The sequence below is a fragment of the Zonotrichia leucophrys genome, chromosome 1A (assembly GCF_028769735.1).
Source record: "Zonotrichia leucophrys gambelii isolate GWCS_2022_RI chromosome 1A, RI_Zleu_2.0, whole genome shotgun sequence".
Classification (NCBI taxonomy): Eukaryota; Metazoa; Chordata; class Aves; order Passeriformes; family Passerellidae; genus Zonotrichia; species Zonotrichia leucophrys.
This window is the reverse complement of record NC_088170.1, coordinates 24,575,395-24,591,896: the sequence shown is the minus strand read 5'-3', so window position 1 is coordinate 24,591,896 and position 16,502 is coordinate 24,575,395. Positions and strand designations below refer to the sequence as shown.

The window sequence follows — 16,502 nt, the reverse complement described above, 5'->3', positions numbered from 1 at the left end:
CACATCCATGTTACTTGCCTGAATGCACAAAGCAGTGGAAATAGATTAAAACTATTTTTCAGTCTATCTTTTAACATCCTGGTATTGAATAAACACAATCTTAGATCTAAACTGGCCAGTGGAATATGAACAAGTATGCTGTTCTTCACAACAATCAAAGTTTAGTTTACGGCTGTATAAATGGCACTCAATTTAAGGCTTTGGCCAAGTTAAGTAAACCTAAAAAAAAAGTTAAGACTAGAGAGATCAGCTTGAAATAAGTTTTCACTTTAGAAGTAGAGCAAATTATCCTTTTGAACATATTACAGCAAAAATTTATCTGAGCCAAACTATTTTCTGTTATCTTGGGCAGAATAATACTTTGTCATAATGTTGAATTTTTCACAGACTCTCACTTTCCAAGCCATCTCAAGACAAGAAACATTCCCTATTCTCCACAACTCTCAAAATCATCTCCATCTCATTCTGCTCAATACAGGGGCCAATGACAGCCCCAAAAAATGCAGGAGCAAAGAGTATACATTGTTATTTGATAGAAAAAGCCTAAATTTATTAGACAGCTACATCATTAAGTTGCACAGGCTTGCCTGTATGGAAGGAAAAACCCGGTGTTGAGCAGAATCCTCCAAAGAATAGCAGAAGCAAGTGCCCAGCACTGTTAAGAGCTAGTGAGTTAGTTTGGGGACCTTGTTGAGCTTGCACAGCAAGTAGTGCAAAGGGTCTTGGTCATCATCTGCAACTCCTTGACACAACTGCAGTGAAAGTTATCCTCATGGCATGATGTACTTCCCAACTTCTCAAGAAAAACTCCTAGGATTCGATGCAGACTAAGATTAACAAAGTCAGTGAAATGTAAATAGTTAATAAATTAGCATATTCTAATTAAAAATATTTTAAGCAGGTTAGTATTGTGCCTGAAAGCCTGCTCAAAGTTAGTTGCATTCTCTTCAATGAAGGAAGAAGAGTATTTCACAGAAGTAGGAACAACCCAAGAAGTGCTATCAGAAATCCTGAGTCCGATATTGCCATTCCTGAGACTCTCTAGCAACTCAAAGGTTAACTCGTCATCTTACTCAGCAGCCTACCACCACCAACCTCAGTTTTTCCAACATTCCTTTTTTTTCCTACTTCTCCTTTTCATTCCACTAAAAGCAGAAAAATGGGATGTGGCTGGCTCCAACTCTTATTCCCATACTCTACTATTCATATCACTTAACTGCTTTCAGCTTATGGAGATTCCTGACCTTCATTTTTACATTTTGCATTTTGACAGCATCCAACATTTTTGAGAACTCCATTTGAGATCTAACCACTTTCCATAATTCATACCTTTTCGCAAAGTCTTTTTCATCTTGTTTGGAAACTAAAGTAGAAATTTCATCACTAAGTTCTTTAAGAACTGCAGGCAGTTTTCTATGTGGTAGAATGCAAAAACACCTGTCCACAAAATGTGTGAACACTGAAGGAAAGCATGCAATATAATCAAGGCAACACTCAATTACTTGACTGCTTCAAAAGACCATCTCATACAGTTAATCTGGCCATTGGACACCTCCATTCTGAAATCACGTGCAAGACCACTGCTAGCCAGAAGAAGCCATCTCTCCCAGTCTTTGCAGCTAGTTACAGTCATGTCCAAATATGATACATCTGAATTTGTGTGTCCTTGTCTGAATCAGTCTATCCCATCTTTTATAGCTTCTGAAGTAAAGTCTAAGTGCAGTATACAGTGTCCATAAATAACAACCAGCAGAGAGACATACTGCTGCATTAAAGCTGTTGGACTTTGGCTTGTTGGATTTTATTTCAGCAAGGGATAAAGTTTCATAGGCAGCTCATGTACTCATAGTAGCAGCATCAAGACTGTGAGCAAGCACTTAAAAGTTGTTTTAGAAAGGTATTGTACAAAGTTACATTTTATTTTAGTATGTATGTGAGTAATCTCTGTCAAGATACACCCTGAGGAAGTGTGCTCAGTGTTGATTTACACATGCTATAGTGGGTGTCTGGCTACCTGCCCCACAACAGAGGTACTTCCCAAAGACAGGCAGCCTCTTCTCTTTCACTTCTCAGAAGAATGAAAATAAGCTTACTTGTTTACAGCCACAGAAATCAGCAACAAGAAAACAGTTCTCCTTCAGACGTACAAACCAGGCAATCTAGATCAAATGCAAGATTCAAGACTCTTGAAAAACAACTCACATACTAGTTACCAGGTTACTTGAGTAAGATTCTGCTCAAATATAGGCTATTTGTGCTTTTCTGTATATCAAGTGCAAAGAACACTCTTGGTATCTTTGACAAAGATGCTTTCTCCTGGAACTGTTGTATTTTGTCTGCTAACAATGAATAGTTGAAGTCCTATGTAAATTAGCCCAAACAATTCATGTTTTCAACTTCTGTCTAGTCTTCAACCAGCTTCCCTGACTTCACAAAGCTATACTTTCATCCAGTTATACAATGCTACCCTGCAAACACAGGTTTTAAGTTTCATAAATCAAGTCCAACCAAATCACAGCTTAGACAGGAAGGTTTCCAGTGAATATTTATGTTGTAGCTTAAGTAAGAAAAGTAACTTGAGAATTTTAAAAATATTTCACTAATAGGAACCAGAACCTTTTTAGTATTACAAAATTGTAGACTTCTTTATCCCCACCTAAGTTTTCAGTAGTAATTGCTTTAATTCCATAAGAGACTTAAGAGCTAGTATCAACATGCCTTCGTTAGTTTTGTAATTGACAGAAGTCACATGGGATGCCCCTACCACACAACACACTAAAAAACTCCTTACTGCAGGCAGAAAGATACATTCTACACACTGCTTCAACTATGTCTAGTTGAAGTTGGGCTGTTCAGGGTTTTATTTGCAGAGATGGAAAAAATTAAATTTGAATAAAAAAACTGAAACTCCTATTCTGAGGCAATGCCATTTTTGAACATCAAGACTTCACAATTTCACTCTTCATATATTGTATCACAAGGCTGATTGTCAGATACCAGCGTTAGACCAAACTGATCTGGTTTTCAACTTTGTCAGAGCTCACTGTTGTTAGATATGTGCAAGGTAACAGTGTTGCTACATGTTGACACATATAATCACAGATTCTAGGTTCACACCAAAGCTCTGCACAGCCAAGAAACTTGATCTTCACTACCAGGAACAGACCACCTTTCTCCATCATGCACACAAACACGTCAGAAGAACACAGCAATGGTGGTCTAAGAAAAAGTATCTACACTACAGTTAAGGCAGGAAAGGAGAAAATGCACCAGGATCAGTCTGTATCAAAGCCCTCTAGTATTTCAGAGAAAACAAATCAGATTGAAGACAGCACACTTCTTACACAGACTAATTCATTACTACTACTTTTTTGTCTATCAGAACATACCCACACGATTCAGTGCATTCATATGCAATACTAAATCTACCTTTCAGAAAAAGGAAGGCCAAGGATATTCTACTTTGTCATAGACATCACCTTTACTGTTTTTCCAAGCATGACAACTTAAGTAAAAAAAGTCAGAGCACAAAACATTTCGAAATTTCAGCTACCACCACTTGTGGTTTTTTTGTGACAGTAGTTCACACTTTTTTTTTTTTTGAAAACCCTCCTCCTGAAACTTAAATGGGCTTTTTCAAAACACTTTACAAGAGAAAGAGCAAGTTAGGAATAAGTTCAATTCTGCCTAGAATCCCCTTAGTTACAGCTACATCTGGCAAGTTTCACATCTTCAATTTCATCACTCCAAATTAGAAGTTCTAGTTAATGTCAATTAATTGTTCACTCAAGCCCTACAGGGAAGAAAAATATGCTCATGAATAGTTTATAATGCTGTCTTTGGAAACAAATGTATTAGAGCAGCTAAAGAGTTTCCCATGCATCTGGTTTACTGGCTACCAGACAGATGAGGGCTAAGGTTGCTTTGACTTTCTGGGGATCTTCTGAGAGAACAGAGTAACTGCAGAGGCAAGGTATGTGCATGCACCAACTGTTTTAGCTGCAAGTCAAACACCTCAGTGATAAACAGCAGTTTACAGAAGCATTCTCTTCCAGTAAGGGGATGCTCTAAATACTGCTGCTTGCCAGAAATGGATTAAAGAATTGCTGTAGCTATGGATGTACCCAAAACAAAGCTGTTTTCAGGTAGGGGAATAGAATGAGCAATTTAACAGTGCACATGAAAAGCTTGCATCTTTCACTGACTTATTCACTTCACGATCACAGACAAGACTGATGTACATATTTCTGCACCTGCAACTGTAAAAGCAGATAAAATATTTAATATGTAATTTACAATGTATTTTATCAGCTTGGCATACAGATGAACAGAATATATCAAAGTAGTTGAGTTATAGGCTTGTAGAGGCCCTGCAAAAATATTAATTCAGATATCTGCTAATTTAAAAAAAAAATCAATTTGCATTTTAGAAGTGATACAATTCCATCTACCACAAAGTACAAAGAGCTGCAAAAACGTATACCATTCCAACAACAATGTATATAAGTTATTAAATAATGATCTGATTTAAAAGAATATAAATGAAGCCTTTAAGTAGGTCTTTTCTACATGCATATTATTCCTCATTAAAGAAAAATATGTAAAAAGGCCATTGGTAATTGCTTTGTTAACCACTGTAGAAAACGCCAATTCTCTGGTCACAGACGCCACTAGTTTAGCACTTAAGGTCTCTGCAGTGTTACATGTGATTATTTTTAAATACTGTTAATTCTATTACTCCATTGGTAAAGAATGTGTGACTTGGAATATGGCAGTCTTCATATTGAGAGGGCAGTGATGCACAGTTTTATAATTATCCAGAAGAACAGCACCCTCCGCTGCTCTGTACTTGTGGCTCATCATCAATGATCTGTACACCTCGCCTTGCTGTTCCTGACTGACTGGAGCCATTGCCTCTTGCTCTTTCATCCACTTGAGCAGTTTCTATCATTCCTGTAAAGAAAGATGTGTATTAGATGACATACCATTGTACTTTTAAGTACAATCAATCTGCTATCTTAGTCTCTCTGAACTATATGCACAGAGAGAAAAGTTCAGCAAGAGTGGTTCTCCTATTTGTTATGCAGAAGTAAGTACTCAGGTATCACATGGCATAACTGCAAGAACATATTAAATCTGTTTTCTAAAGCACCCAACATACACGAGCTCCTGGTACCTAAGGGGGATCGTAGTGATCCTCAGGTGTCCTGGAGTTAGCTACTTGAAAAGCTAGATTTACACACCCTTATCAGTAACACTGTTAAAAAAATCCAACCAAACAAACAACAAACTCCAGCCCCCCAAAAACCCCAAGCAACTACTTCTTCAGAAACGCACAAAACCTCTTCCTTAAATTCTTTTATCTCATAAATACAACTAATAGGATGATTTGCTTATGTTGGATTTTCATCCCACATACCATGATCTTTACCATTTGTTGAGATTTCTGCGTAAAATTTGCATTGTTAGAGCTTTGAGTTTATGATTTGTAATTGACATAATTTAAGAAAATTTTTGAAAGAGTATGAAACAGAGGATTTAAAGCAAGCAGTGGTGAGACCAGGAACATGAAGTTTGATTTAGGTTACTATTTATGCATGGTAAGTAGAACAGCAGTCAGTGCTTCAACAAAAGACCAAGACAGTTTTGGAGCAGAGCATGAATTTGCAGTATTGTGAGCATCCATACATGAAGCTTCCAGAGCTGTTACAGAACACAAGTAGTTTGGAGTAGACTGAAATGAAGTCAGTTGTAAGTAGCACTTAACACTCAAACTTTCTATATGGCCTGAAAAACATTTCTGAAGCCTGAAGCATTTTATGAATCAGCTCCTTACCAACAAACTACATAATACTTACTTTTGCAAAGGTCAAGAAACAGTTCTTCAATTCCTTTGTTCTGCTTAGCTGACGTATGATAATGTTTTGCTCCAACAGATTCAGCATACCTGTAGAAATTAAGATATGGAGCCTCATTGTAGTAAAGGACTCAATCTTTCTAAGCCACTTTACATGAAGGAATAAGATGATCACAAGAGGTTTTATTCTGACCTCAGAGATAACCTACACATGCTTACTTAATACAAAAAAAAGGAGTTATGTGTTTAAAACTGCCACAACTGATACAGCACACTAGTTGAAATTAAGACAATTTCATGTCTAGAAAGGGATTTAAACTGTAAATGTTGACTTTAATATCAAACAACTCTCAAAGTAGCTTGGCCAGCCAGGACACCCTGTGACTCAGTCACTAACAGAACACTCAACAACTGGCAGGCATAAGCCAGCAGTGCCTAGCTGGCTGCTATGTTAACAGCATCACGAGTTTATTACTCCAGCATAATTCTGCAATGACTGTTTCTGTTAGTAATAGATGTGACTTACATTTCTGCTTCTTGCACTGAAACATGTCTCTCTTTTTCCAAGTCTATTTTGTTACCTGTTGGAAACAAGTTAATCTTTTAAGTCTTTGTACTCTAAAATTACCCCAAAAGAAAGCAGACATGTAATCATGGTATTCCATTTTCTCAAGTAAGTCCCAGTAAAGAGCAGCTCTTACACAGGTCTCACTTTCAAGAACACTATGATTTGAGAATCTCCTTTCACCAAGCATTTGCATGCTATAAGGGGCTAGTTCTGTAGAGAGATCAGGACAGCTAAATGCCTCCACCCAATTCAGCCTTTTGCACTTTTTTGTGATTTATTAGTGCCTTCCATGTGCTGCAGAGGTAATTTTTGTACAATGTCCACATATGTAACCTCATGGAAGTGTTTTAATAATTAGATCAGATTTAAATCTAAACCCATCACTTCCGTTGCATTCCATTTGCATTAAAATTTCCAACCTTTAAGACTCATTCCAACCTGCAAGCACTTAATTATCAAAACAGACAAGCACCTAGTCTATGCCACTGAGAAAAGCCATGAGTTTGAGTACTTGAAAGAAGGAAAATGTACATTTTTTTGTTAAACTAAAGTCTGCAGGTGTCTGTACCATGCACTTCTAATAGTGTATAATTAAACAGCTTATTTTTTCAATCAAACTCTTATTTTCCTCCATGTGATCTACTGAAACTTCTAGCTCCAGTTTAATTTTAAATATCTAACATAAGCTTCACCCCTTCACATGTACAAGCGGTCAAAGCAGCATTTGGAAGATGCTATTGATCAAGAGATGTTTCCACTTCAGTCACGTTGAAAAAGACTTACCTACTATACATAAACAGATTTCATTTCCCAACATTTTTCTTAATTCCTTAACCCAGTTTTTTACCTGCAAAAAGAACAGAGGTGAGTTTGTTTTCACTCAATATGCTATTATCTTAGGCAGTGTGGAACCACCCCATTTCCTTAACCCCATCTACTCTAAACTTAAAGCAAAAATGTTTAGAGCAATACAGATGAGAAAATATTTAGATTGCTACATATGGCCCTTGTTCAGCAGGTTTTATTTCACAGGTGAAATTAAGAGCAAATTACTTAGATAAAATGGTTCAATTACTCCAAAAATATAACTCACCACACTCAATATAGCAAGTTCACTGCATGGGCCACTTTAGGTCAGACATGAGATCTTTTATCAATGGGCACTTACTGACAGACCACAAATAATACTTTAGAGGCAGAGGCACCTAAAGTAAGTTTTTCATGTTAGATTATAACAGATGTTTATTTCATGAGAAAACAAATGGGACTAGCATGTTGAGTCAGCTGATGGTAAGGTATCTGTTAACAAATCTGTTGTCATGAAAAGTTTGAAAGTGGTATGATCACTGCACTGGCTTAGGAACTGCTATTTTAAGGGAATAATTGTGAAGAGAGACAGTCACGTCAAGAATCTAAAAATAAGTTAGGCTACATGATCCAGTAGTACTTCTGCAGTAACTTCTGTAAATCAGCTTTCCCTCTTTTTCTGCACATTTAAATGTTTTGGTATCACAGGGTTTTACTATGTAGGACTCAGCATGAAAAGGCACAAGTTGAAGTAGCACCCACAAATCATCATCATTCTGCAGGTGGCCACAAATGTTGAACTGCTAGCACAAGCTCTCTACTTGCTCTACACCAGACTATTTAAATTAGATAAACTGCTGTGGATCTGTACCCTCACACTATTTCCATCACTGTTAACCCAAGCCCTGCCCATGCAACCACACTTTTTCACTTCTCTCTACACACAAGTCTGACTAGTTTTGCTGAAAATCGGAGACAAACTTTCTTAAAAGAGTGTCATCAGTTTTCAGCTGAAAAATCCTATAGAGTGGTAGCACAGAGTGACGCAGGGTGGAAAAAACTCACTTGATCAAACTGATCAAGTAATAGAGCCATAAAATAACTAGCCATCAAATTACACATTTTGATGAGGATTTAACAACAAATAACTTCTCACAGAGGAGGTAATGGCTCCACTATCACGTATTGCAATTTCAGGGTTCTCAGATCTGTAAAAGGTCATGTCACTTAGTATCTTCTAGTAATTTGGTTTATACACTACAGACCAGTATGACATACCATGACAACAGTCCATGTTTATGCTTACAGGTAACATGCACAGCTACAGTCCAGGTTTATGTCACAGGTAACTTGCACAGCTACACCACAGATTATTTTGAGCTGGAGGGGATCCACAAGGATCATGAAGTGCAATTGTTGAATGAATGGCCCATACAGGGATCAAACCCACAACTCTGGCATTATTTGCACTGTGCTCTAAGAAACTGAAGTAATGCTTTGGTGTTCTTTGAATAACCTGATAGCAGGAAAGGCAGTCTTCAAAAGAATACTGATAAACTGTACACTTCCATTACATGATCTACATTTGCAAATATTATATATATTGCTGAAAATAGAAGAGTTCTGTTTATATATATCACAGATTATCTTTCAAGCAGTTCCCAGTTCAGATGTAAAAGCTGCCCAGTACCTTTTGAAAAGAGTCTTCATCTGTTATATCATATACTAGAATAGCGCCATTAGAGTCCCTGTAGTAGATAGGCCCCAATGCATGAAATCTTTCTTGCCCAGCTGTATCCTGCATTCAAAATACACTTGTTAGCATTTAAGACAAAGCAAACAATACTTCAAAGAACTCCAAATACTTTATTAAGAAGTGCTCAACACTTGTGATATAGTAAGCCCAAGTAACTTTTTTTTCCAGAAAAACATTCTAATTAGCTAAGGAAGAAAAAAATAGAAACATACCCATATTGCAAGGTTTACTCTTTTTCCACCAATATTTAGTTTCTTCGTAAGAAAAGATGCCTGGAAAGCAAAACAGATTAGAGTTAAGTTTTATGCACCAAACACGTAATTTGACTTGAAAATAATTAATAAAGCATCAGAATCAATAAAAGACAAATTTCCAGATCAAAAGACTCTGTAAGCAAGAAGGCTAAGTCAATATTAAGCCAGTTAGTAATTTCACTATAGTTTGCCAGCAGTCTATTCTAAATAAATTTGAGTTAAGCCAATCATTTACTACATCTTTTGCAGTTATTCTGAATGATTTGGGAAGGATGAACTGTGTGGAAAGACTCTGAACTCACAAACTGATAAGTCTAAGCTGAACTCAAAGCATTTCACAAGAATCTGTGAAGTTCAGGTAGGAATAAGCCTATCAGGATTTCTAATCTGTAGGAATTAGGCAAAGTAGTTTGCTATTACTAAGATACTAGAACCATAAACAATTGTTTTATTTTATCACTAAATATCTTGGAACATGAGTATTTCACAAGTTTCCTTGTCTGCAACTTTTCCCTTTTTTGCTGAAGTGAGCCTACAACTCACCCTCATCTGTTTTTTGGTTCTATATTTCTGTTTGTTTGAGCTGAGAAGCCTCAGAATAAGCATAAAAGCTGCTTTAGAATTCTACTACTTTAACTTCTGGAAATATTTTACAGGACCAGAGCACATTGCAAGGTTAATCTAATTTAAGTAACTTGAGTAGGTCTAGTTTCCTCTAAACTTACATGAGCCACCTCTGTTACCAGGTCTATAATTTGACAGCTAAAAAGGGAATATAATTTAACACAAGTTTAATGGACCAGAACAGGGTCTCAAGGTGTTGATGCATTAGGAACTTGCTCTCCCCATTCTGAAGACTAGCAGTAACATGTTATATCAAACAATTCAGTCACCAAGGGCTAACTTTTTTCTTCTGCCTTAAATTATAGTGAGTTTTCATTTCAGTTTTACCTCAGTTTGCATTTGGGTTCAAACAAGTACTCAGTGGTATTTTATGACACATTCATCACAGATTATCTTAGGCTGGATTGCAGCAGCTCCAGAGGAGCTCTCTGTACGAGCACTGACCAGCCACAGAATCGAGTCACATGTGTGCAAAGTGTCATGGGCCAGATGAGCTGCTTGAACCAGCTTGCTGCTTAACTAAACAAGCAACCAGAAATGCACACAGGAGACCACAGCAGTTCAATGCACACCAGCCTAAATTGCTGTCACAGTGTCTTTCTGGAGTGCTGCCTATGTTACATCAACATTCAGTTGCTAGAGCAGCTCCTGCTCTTCAGCTACTTCCCTGGCATCTGTATGACCCAAGATGAGATGATTAAAAAAATCCTTTTCATCTTTAAGTTGTACCTTCCCCCAAACCTTTCCACAAAGCCTGATAAAAAGAACAAAGAGAGAGAGAACAAACCAGAAGAAAAACACTTTGCAAGAACAGATAGCAAAGAACTGATCACTACAACCCTTGTGTTCTACATACCTAAAGCATTAACACTACACTACCCTCTCAGTCTTACAGTGAGGAGACTCACTGTAATGCCAAAAGTCTGGAAAATTTCCAGACAGCACATTAAATGGATTTGGCCCTCTAAGCAACCTGTAACAAACAGCTTAAAAGAAGAGTAACAAATCTTCAACATCAGAAAACTTTTCATTCTTTAATTAAAAACCCTAGAGAAGGTAGCTGATGGCTTTCAAACAGCTGTCCCTGAGGATTAACTCATCAGTAGTCATCACTTGTTGTGTTACACCACAGTTTAAAAGCCAGAAGCTTGGAGGCAACGTCAGAAGTTTTAATTCACCAACACTTCGGCCACAGGGAGAGAAGCTATTGTAGGCACAATGAATCAAGCTTACCTGACAATATTTTATTGATCTGCTGTACTATAGTACTCAATATTCTACTGCAAATCTCAAAGGAAAAGCTCATCTGAGCAATGTTTGATGTTGATGTGAATTCCACACAAGTGTTTGAGAATCAATTTCTGAGCAGAAAAATCTTTCACAGAAAGGGGATTTATATTTAAAAACACAGAACTCCGTATCCATAAAGATGTATCATTGTACCTTTAGACAACAAGCCAGTTAATATCACAAGTTTATCTCCTATCTGACAGAGCAAAACCTAAAGTAGGTTTATCTACATAGGTAAGTTTTGCTTCAGTATAACCTGTCCTTCAGGTACTACAGCTTTTGCTAGGAATACTGTCTTTTATCACTCAGATATAGATTTTCATTTTTTATATAGCCCAACACTAAAATACTCCTACATGCATGCTTTTTTGTACTGCAAAAACATCCATAACCACAGAAGACTGCGGCAAGGGCATTTACCATTGGGCTATCATACTTGCTCTTGTATTAAAATTTGATGAATTTGTAATGATTAAGTTTTAGTCTACGTAAGTCTGAGGCCCATAATCAAAAAAGAGAGACAGTATCCTCTATCAGATACCCTGATAACAAGCAGGTTTGTCTGATAACAAGATTGGAACTTGGTATTTGAAGCAGTCATGTTTAGTAATGAGCAGAAAGCTTTGTGAACATGCTGGAGGAAGCCATCAATACTATACTACAGATTTAATTCTTCATTCTTCTTTATTTTGTTCATATACTTGAAGAATCCAGTTAGCAGGCTCTGCTCATGAATTAGTAGATATGGGTAAGTTTGGTGCATTTACTATCAATAAAACATTTTTACATCCACAGTGGCAAACACACCAAAGACAAATCAACTAATAGCTTTTAACCTTTCAACTCACATATAGCCCTTCCCAAGCCATTCTGAGGTTAGTGAGGGAGAAAAAAACCCCAAAAATGACAAAGAGAATAGCAGGACTGTGCAGTTTTTAGAAATTTGGGAAAACCCAACACATAAGTAAGAGTCTCAGCTTCTGTTTTGAGATACTTTAGAGAAAAAGTCAGTTGCCAAGATTTTAAAGTTTGTCAAGTTTCAAAATCAAAGCCTTTGACTACCCACAGGGCATTAGGTAATTACACATAGAAAAAGCTTCAACATTTTCTCTAATCTCCAAAAAAATTACTCAATTGAGTACTACAAGTACTCAAGTCTGAGCTGTGACTCAATTTACAATCAGTAGCTATTCTCAATATTATTTTAATTACTATGACAATTCATTTTTGCTAGGACTTTCAAAAACTCACAGGAACATGGTTAATTCAAATATAAGTAATTTCAAACAACTCTTTGAAGCTTCTAATCTTTATATTTTAACTCTACTGTCTTATGACTGGTTTGAAAAATACTTAGGCGCTTAGAAAAGAATAATGCAATTATAAGAGCTAAAACTCCCATCTTTTGATGTGGCTGTAGGAAATATTTTTGTTCTTTTAATTTTCTTCTATGACCTCAGTTTTGTATGCCCACCAGGCCCTGCCAGGAGCTGACAAAGGGGCTTGAGTAGAACACAAGGAAGACACAGCTGGAAGAGAGCCTCCCAAAAGTCACTGAACAAAAGCAGGTGTGTGGCATCTGCCCTTGAGTGCTTCATGTTCAACAGAAGCAGGTCAGGCATACAAACACTGCACATAGCACTGAACTTCCTTACACTGTCTTTCACTCACCCCCCAGCTATCCTGATAACCCAGACAGCTTTTCCAGGTTATGCCAAGTCTATCAAAGCAATCAGCAGCTCTCTTGGGTTGGATACTCTGCAATCCTCCACACATTTAAGAGAGCAGTATTCAGAAGTTGTATTTATCCCAAGTAATTAAATTCTAAAAAGGATTTACCAAATTAAAAAGCCCAATAGTTTGACAGTAGGCTTATTATTAGAGTAATTCCAGCACAGTTCACTTGGTATCAATTTATATTTTTATAATTACTGCATGAAGATGAGGGCACTTACTTCAGTATTTCAAACAATGGGAACCAATTTTAACTGCCCCACCAGGTCTGCCTACAGGTTATGAATTATATTGTGTGCAAAATTCCCTACTTTTCCTGCATCAGCTTTTCCACAATGTTATAAGTAGATGCTTTCTTCTGTGAATCAGTAGCTACCTTCACTTCAACAGGCAGGTCATAAACAACTTAAGTACATGATTGATACTAACACAACTACAGCAACACATCCCAGCAGCCCCCTAGAGCAGAGGGGGTTCCAGTGCACTCCGTTGGCACTGAGAGAGGGGAGCGGGCAGGGAGGAGAAACTGCTCCCTTTTAGTCCAAGTCTTCTGTTACCAGCACCAAAGAAGCTTACCTACTTGGGTATTAAAAAATTACTTCACAGTAGAATAACATCACTAGGTGAGGTTTCCAGAAGGTTACAGTCTCACCACCCTTTTCTTGTTGCAAATATACTGGAAGGAAACACTATGCAACACTTTCTTTTTTAAATTATTGTGGATGGAGAGCCTCTTGTCTCAATATCTAGTGACCTCTACATATGATTCATCATTGTCACTCCTTTGCTGGACCAGGAGCAAAGTATTTATCTAATTTTGACTTTATTGGAACAAAAGGAATTTGGTGCATTACTTTGAACTGTTGCCATGAAACAAAGCAACCTTATCAGATTAAGACTTTTATCTCAAAAAAAAAAAAAATCAACAAAGGATGCTTTGCAAACATGTTACTTCACTGCTTAATCAGATACCCTAGTTTCTCTTCATCTTATTTTTAAACTATCTTTTAATTTGATAGTGGAAGTACTCACTTCGTTTTCTTTTTTTCTAGAACAGTAAGATGCAGGGAAATAAAAATAATAAAGATAACATTTAACAAGTGCACATGATGCACGGTAAGATTCAACAGCAATTGACGTTGTATTTTACATATACATCAGTTAGACGCACATGTGACCAAGGAGGCTCAGAACAGAAAAGCAAACGATTTGATAAACAATGAGCAGTCAGTTAAAAGACACAGGCAGCAACCACAAACCTGGTTACGGTGGAGAAACAAAAGCTCAGTAGGAACGGCAAGCACGTGCTTCCACTCCTCAACACACCCCTCTGCAGACACGCAATCTACAGACATTTCCTATCAGCATTTTGGAGCAACTTAAAAGTGTGTTTTATGATATTTGTGGCCCAAGTCTGTATTCCAACCCAGTTTTTGCTCATAATTTTAGGCTTTCCACTACAGATTTAAAGAACAAAAAAACCCAAACAACCAACATAAGCATCACCACATAATCTACTTGGACCTACTCTTAAAACACAGGGTATGAGAATTCAGCTACCCGTGACCATTTTGATGCACTTTTAACTGACTGTTTGCTCAATGCTGCACTCCTGCTGCACCTCTGACACCTACAAGCTACCAGGTATCTCTGTGGCATACCAAGCATCAATTGTGGCATGACAGCTTCAACTAGCTTCCTATAGATACCTTGCCTAGCAAACCCACCAACAGCTTAGCCCAAAACCTGAGTATGAACACAGGATAACAAAGTCTAAATCATGTTCTTTTTACCTTTTCACAGCAAAAATGGAGTTATGTTATTTGTTTATGAAACATTTCCTGTACTGCTTCTAGTGCATCTATAATGCTGCTTGCATTTTAGGGGAAAGTTTCACTATTAATTCCTTCTGAGATACACAATTCAAGAAGCTTCCCCTAAATGCATGAGAATGGCACATAACTATCTTAAAACTCTTTTCTTTTTAACACCACCTGCTATTACTTCTGTACTTCAGGAAATTCAAAATTAGTTCAAAACCCACTACTGGCCCACCAAGGGACGTGGTTTGTTTCTTTCTTTTAAAAAAGAAATATTAAGAGCGGCATACATTGAATCCACACTTCTATCTATGCAAGGCGAGATCCTGAAAGACATAACATACCACTCACAAAAAAAACTCCAAGACATGTTCTCTGAGACCACTGAGAGTACAAGCAGTTCATTTCGTACCAGGGCATACATGCCATCCATCACTAACTAGTAGGCCATGAAAAAACCCATTACTTTCCAGTAGGCAGCCTGTCACATTTCATGTGTGGAACATCACTTTGTAGCTCTTTATAACAACAGACAGTACTACTGAGAATCCAGCCAAAATTCAGGGAGCTGTCGTAACAAGCAGTTCAGCTTTAAGAATCTTTCCCATTATTAAATCATAAGCCCTAATCTCATAAACCATTTTGTGTAAGCTGTTCTCCTTAAACAGAAACGTTTAGATAGTGCTAATGCTAGGATTTGAGAACACGAGGAAGACCATGATTAACAGAAACGCAGCACGTATGAAACACTTAGTCATCAGTCCACTAACAACGATTACAATAACAACATTACTTTTGCATCATACTTTCCACGATTCAAATGAAGACATTCACATACGTAACTGGAAAAAACGGAGCAGTTCGTATGCAGAGTAGAAACGAGGCCTAAACATACTGAAAGCTTGAATCTGAGGCGTGAAAATAAAGAGAAAACTGGCTTCCAGCAAACTGGGCAGGGGACAGGCACCATGAGCGAGCGAGCAGTGCCTCGGGCTGCCCCTGAAGCGGCAGAGCAGACACGGCCAGCAGTGCGCGGAGAGGCGCAAGGTGAGGGGAGAACAACAGCGGGACCCCCACACCAGCACAGCCCCCCGGCCCGGCCCGCACCTGCAGGGTGGTGATGTGCTTATCGTTGAACTTGTTCTCGCAGTAGCGCAGCACCAGCGAGGTTTTGCCCACGCAGCCCTCCCCGAGCAGCACCACCTTGAAGGAGAAGCTGCGGCCCCCGGCCGCCGCGCCGGCCCCCGCCGCCATCCGCGCCCCGCCGCCGAGCCGCGCCTCACATCAACGGGCCGCACCGCGGCGCCGCCGCCGCCGCCGCCCACCGGGACGAGGGCCCGCGGGGTGGGGAAGTGCCGGCGGGGATGGGGAGACACCGGCGAGGCCGCGGAGACAGAGGCTGCAGAGGGACACGGCAACCGAACGTGCCCGGCGGCCGCGGCCCCGCTGCCCCTAATGGCGGCTTCTTCCTCCTACGTCACGCACCGCCCGGTCACGCGCAGCCCCCGCCGCCAATGGGAGGGGCGGAAGCGGCGGCGGCGGGAGGCCCCGCCCTCTCCGCGGCTGCTGGTCGGGTTAGGGGCGGGGCTTGTGCGGACAGGGGGCGGGGCCAGGGCAGGGATCCCTCGCCCGTGGGGATTTGTCCCTGAATCCCGTGCCGAGGGTTCCTCCTGCAGCGCACGCACCCGCTGAGCGGTACCCGGCATACAGAAAGCCCCTAATAAACACCGGCACGGCTTTTGTGTGACTTTAGTTCCTGTGAACTAAGCTACACTAGTCTCTAAATGTTTGC

General features: G+C 39.0%; 1 protein-coding gene across 1 annotated transcript; it reads right to left on the bottom strand.

The window, feature by feature from the left end:
- Nucleotides 1-3,454: 3,454 nt before the first annotated feature.
- Nucleotides 3,455-16,104, bottom strand: RAB21 (RAB21, member RAS oncogene family). Its single transcript, XM_064701948.1, has 7 exons — nucleotides 15,818-16,104; nucleotides 9,201-9,260; nucleotides 8,923-9,030; nucleotides 7,209-7,272; nucleotides 6,384-6,438; nucleotides 5,859-5,947; nucleotides 3,455-4,953 (listed from the first exon to the last, which is right to left on the bottom strand). The coding sequence occupies exons 1-7, from the start codon at nucleotides 15,962-15,964 to the stop codon at nucleotides 4,814-4,816; spliced, it is 663 nt and encodes a 220-aa protein (XP_064558018.1). The 5' UTR covers nucleotides 15,965-16,104; the 3' UTR covers nucleotides 3,455-4,813.
- Between the last annotated feature and the right edge of the window lie 398 nt (nucleotides 16,105-16,502).